The following is a 5,364-nucleotide window of genomic DNA, read 5'->3' on the forward strand; positions in this document are numbered from 1 at the left end:
TTCTATTTTATTCTGTTCTATTCTATTCTATTCTATTCTGTTCTGTTCTATTCTGTGCTATTCTGTTCTATTCTATGCTATTCTGTTCTATTCTGTTCTATTCTATTCTGTTTTATTCTATTCTGTGCTATTCTGTTCTATTCTATTCTATTCTATTCTGTTCTATGCTATTCTGTTCTATTCTATTCTATTCTGTTCTGTTCTATTTTATTCTATTCTATTCTATTCTGTTCTGTTCTATTCTATTCTGTTCTATTCTATTCTGTTCTATTCTGTTCTATTCTGTTCTATTCTATTCTGTGCTATTCTGTTCTATTCTATTCTGTTCTGTTCTATTTTATTCTATTCTATTCTATTCTGTTCTGTTCTATTCTATTCTGTTCTATTCTATTCTGTTCTATTCTGTTCTATTCTGTTCTATGCTATTCTATTTTATTCTGTTCTATTCTATTCTATTCTGTTCTGTTCTCTTCTGTGCTATTCTGTTCTATTCTATGCTATTCTGTTCTATTCTATTATATTATGTTCTGTTCTGTTCTATTCTGTTCTATTCTGTTCTATTCTATTCTATTCTGTTCTGTTCTGTTCTGTTCTATTCTATTCTGTTCTATTCTATTCTGTTCTATTCTATTCTATTCTATTCTGTTCTATTCTATTCTGTTTTATTCTATTCTGTGCTATTCTGTTCTATTCTATTCTATTCTGTTCTATGCTATTCTGTTCTATTCTGTTCTGTTCTATTCTGTGCTATTCTGTTCTATTCTATGCTATTCTGTTCTATTCTATTCTATTCTGTTCTGTTCTGTTCTGTTCTATTCTATTCTATTCTGTTCTGTTCTATTCTATTCTATCAATCAATAAAACAGCTGTTTAGAAACTATACAGTACAGTGATCCTAAGAGGACTATTTCCCCTCTAGGTTTATCTCAGTGGTGCCCTGGGACATCTTATCTGGGGGCCCTCTTAAAGTCACTGGTCCTTAGATCACTAGATACTCTAGGTTTATCTCAGTGGTGCCCTGGGACATCTTAAAGTCACTGGTCCTTAGATCACTGGATATGCTCTCAGAGGACCACTGTGTGACTGTCTTGGCGTCCCTGTTTAGTTTCCTCCAGAAGATAGCCTGCACTACTGCTGTCTCCACTGGTGATAAGTCATAAGATTGAAGACGTCGTCAAGCCCATGTTCAGATGTGCATTTTTCTACGTTTTACACTTGATGTCGCTCTTGTACAATTATCTGCAGGGGCTCTATCTATTGAGAACCACTGTTGACTTGGAGGGGCTGCAATCACTTAGTTTTATACAGACAGCCCAATTCTAACCTTTTGCCCAATTATTGGCAAAAGATCTGATCTGATTGGTCAAAATAAGAATCAGTGGGAAAATATGAGAATTGGGCTTCCTGTGTAAACGCGGCCTTATACGCAATCCTCATCTCCACAAGATGTCGGTCTCTCCATGTCTTGAGCAGTCGTGGAAAAAATACTCAATTGTCATACTTGAGTAAAAGTAAAGACGCCTTAATAGAAAATGACTCAAGTGAAAGTGGTAGTCACCCAGTAAAAAAACTACTGGAGTATAAAAGTCTACAAGTATTTGGTTTTAAATATACTTAAGTATCAAAAGTAAAAGCATAAACAATGTCACATTCTTTATATTAAGCAAAACCAGAAGGCGCCATTTTATTTTATTTTAAGGATATCCAGGGGCACGCTCCAACACTCCAACACTCCTTTACAAAGGAAGCATTTGTGTTTAATGAGTCCGTCAGATCAGAGGCAGTAGGGATGACCAGGGGATGTTCTCTTGAGAAGTGTGTGAATTGGCCCATTTTTCCAGTCCTGCTAAGAATTCAAAAAATGTTAGTACTTTTGGGTGTCAAGGAAAATGTATGGAGTAAAAAGTACATTATTTTCTTTAGGAATGTAGTGAAGTAAAATTAAAAAACGACAAGTATTTTTACTTACGTACTTTACACCACTGGTCTTGAGTGGCTTCGTAGCTTTCCTTCTATTAAAAAGAGAAGTCTTCCATACTGACTGAGAGAGGTCACAAACTCTGTCCATGAAGAGTTAACTTTTCAGCAATATTCTGCTGCCTGCGCTGTCCGTCTCCTCCTCCTCCTCCTCTCTCCTCCCACACAACCACCAGACATATAAAACAAACCGTTACATTTCAACTGTTGTTATTTTTCGTTTCCTGGATTCTACCCAGGCGCGCAGGAGAGAGATGGCGCAAAGTGAGAACCAACAGTCGTCCTTTTCTGATATAATAGAATTAAACGTCGGCGGCCAGGTGTATGTAACTCGACATGCAACTCTAGTCTCCGTCCCAAACTCTCTCCTGTGGACTATGTTCAGACAGAGGAGCCCCGCAGAACTACCGAAAGACAGCAAAGGACGCTACTTCTTTGACCGGGACGGATTTCTGTTCAGGTATATTCTGGATTACCTGCGGGAAAGGGACATCGTTCTACCGGACTTCTTTAAAGAGAGGGGTCGGTTACAGAAAGAGGCCGAGTTCTTCCAGCTGCACGAGCTCTCACAGCGCCTGGTACCGGCGGTGAGTAAAGACAACTCTCTCGGTGACGAGGTGGGCGCCCATGTGGACCCGGAGGAGGCTGCGCTCGCGTGCGCTCTGGGTGGTACCGGCATCACCACGAGCGCCGTGAGCAGCCCGAGCCTTCGCTCCCCGTTCCAGAAATATGGCTTTATTACCATTGGGTACCGGGGCTCCTACACCATAGGGAGGGATATTCAAACGGACGCCAAGTTCAGGCGAGTGGCCAGAATAACGGTTTGCGGAAAGACATCCCTGGCCAAAGAAGTTTTTGGAGAGACTCTGAACGAGAGCAGAGATCCGGACAAACCACCGGAGAGGTACACCTCCCGGTACTACCTGAAGTATAACTTCCTCGAGCAGGCGTTTGACAGGCTCGCGGAGGTCGGGTTCCACATGGTGGCTTGCAGCTCCACGGGCACGTGCGCGTACGCGAGCAGCGACCCGAACGAGGACAAAATCTGGACCAGCTACACCGAGTACGTGTTCTCCCGGAACTGACCGACCGTTACCGGGCCGTTAGGTAGCCAACCCTGAAGGACTGGGACATTGACGTCGTGTGATGCTCACCTGTACGGTAGAGAGAGACTACCTGCAGAAATGGACAGCTGCGAAAAAAAAATGTTTTTAATATTCCTCTATCTTCTTTATATCTCCTCTATAATTTTGGTAAAGGTTAAAGGTTACTGATGATTATTCTGAAAGTATGGACATATTGGTTGTTGATTTGCATTGCTCTTGCCTAGTCCAATATAGTCTAATGGAGATATATTTCATGTTGCAGACCAGTGTTACCAGTTATATGACTGTTATGATAGTTTTGAGAAAGCTGCATGCAGTCTGGTTTTCATTGCATTGATAATATGTTTATTCAGCCTTTTGGTGTGTCCCAGTTTTCACTGTTTTTGTACCAACATACACCACACAAACATTTATACACACACACACACACACACACACACACACACATATTCACAGAACAAGCACAAGGCAAGGTGTGTGAGGGTTTTAAAGCAGTGTCTTAAAACAGTGTTATTCTGCGGTCATAATGTGGCCCCTGCTCAGAGCTTGGAGACATGCTGTTGAACCTAACTCCCTCCTGGCTTCGTCTTGGTTTCACAGGCCTATACTGGATAAGTTGCATTATTTGTGTTTCAACATCTAAAGCTGTATTTTCAATTTAGCTCCAAAGTTTTAAAATATATCAAATCAAAGTAATAGTTTGTATTATGTGTGCCTGAATTATTTTTTTTATCATGTCTTGAACAGACCCAAACATCTGGGCTGTAGATTGCGATGACATCATTCTAGGATTTAATCGTGCAGCAGAGAGATATTTTTCAGTACGGGGGAAAAAAAGGAGCCATTTTCCCAACGCTGAGGTCACTGTGAAAAGTTATACATTGTTTCACACCCTTGTTATTCTCTTGTGGACAGATTGACCAAATTACAAGAGATTTTAGTTCTGGGTTTACAGAGAATACACCCTTGTGTTCTAAACTGAGAAAAGGGACTTCCTCTCACAGAGCTCAACAGCAACAACAGTGACACGGTCTGGAGTTTAATGTCCGTCTCTGATAAAGTGCCTGGTGTCATAAACACACACACACACACAGCAGATTGTTTTCTGTGTGGTCTATGGAAATAGATGTAGGGACACCACAGAAGGAAAGAGGAACAAGACTTTAACCCAGATGACAGATTATGGTCAATGCTTCTCTATAGCTCTATGGTTTATTTACATGTGGGTTGATACAGGCAGCATTTAGACGTATTGCTACAAGTTTCCTCCCACGCTTTTTTCAAATTACATGTTTGCACACAAAACATTTGTTTAACTATCCTTGTGGGGACTAAACTATTTCCCTAACCAAACAACCAAACAACCTAACCCTAACCTAAACCTAACCTACCTTAATAAACCTAACCTAAACCTAACATAAACTAACAACAACTAACAACTAACCTAACCCTAAACCTTGCAACCCTAAACCTAACCCTAACCTAAAAACATAAAACTAAAAATTAACCTAACCTAACCCTTAACCTAACCCTAAACCTAACCTGACCAAATACTTAACCTAACCTAAACCTAACCTAAACCTAACTCTAACCTTAACCTCAAATCTAACCCTAATTCTAACCATAGTTGTAACCCTAAACCATAAGCCTAAAATTGCCTTTTTCCTTGTGGGGACCGGCAAAATATCCCCACTTGTCCGAATTGTCCTTATTTGACCGTCCTTTGAAGGACTTCTGGTCCAGGATAGTAAAACCAAAAACACACAAACGTTGCAGAGCTGCTTTGACTCCATTTCCCCGTCTAGAGTCAGCTGATGTGTCCCCGTCAACCATCTGCACAGGAAACAGGAAACGGTCTTTTCTTTCTTCCTCTTTGGTGTCTGGTGACCCAGGAAGACCCGTTGTCAGCTTTCTCTCCCTGGTGGATAAAAGGAAAGGGACAGGCTCGATCCCAAATTACACCCTATTACCTAGGTAGTGCACTAACGTTGACTAGGGCCCACAGGGTAGTGCACTACGTAGGGACGTAGACAATGGGACTGGGCTAGGGCCTCTCTCACCACAACAAACACTCGGTCAGCGTCCCAAGTGGCCCCTGGTTAGAAGTAGTGCACTACAGAGGGAATAGTGTGCCATTTCAGTCCAGCTGAACACATATCTCCAAGCTCTAACGTACTAAAAAAGAAAATATTTAATTCCAGCCTCAAATACACACAGCCTCAAATACACACACATACAGGGGGCCTGTTGTCAGACAGACAGTTCAACTCAAAAACACTCA

At 41.3% G+C, this 5,364-nt stretch overlaps 1 protein-coding gene across 1 annotated transcript; it reads left to right on the forward strand.

Moving 5' to 3' along the window:
• Positions 1-2,175: 2,175 nt before the first annotated feature.
• Positions 2,176-3,779, forward strand: LOC121568209 (BTB/POZ domain-containing protein KCTD12). Its single transcript, XM_041878767.2, has one exon. The coding sequence runs from the start codon at positions 2,232-2,234 to the stop codon at positions 3,060-3,062; it is 831 nt and encodes a 276-aa protein (XP_041734701.2). The 5' UTR covers positions 2,176-2,231; the 3' UTR covers positions 3,063-3,779.
• Positions 3,780-5,364: the final 1,585 nt, after the last annotated feature.

Source organism: Coregonus clupeaformis, unplaced genomic scaffold (genome assembly GCF_020615455.1).
Source record: "Coregonus clupeaformis isolate EN_2021a unplaced genomic scaffold, ASM2061545v1 scaf1179, whole genome shotgun sequence".
Taxonomy (NCBI): domain Eukaryota; kingdom Metazoa; phylum Chordata; class Actinopteri; order Salmoniformes; family Salmonidae; genus Coregonus; species Coregonus clupeaformis.

Coding starts and splice junctions, on each gene's coding strand:
- LOC121568209 (XM_041878767.2), top strand. CDS start 2,232: ATGGCGCAAAGTGAGAACCAACAGTCGTCCTTTTCTGATATAATAGAA.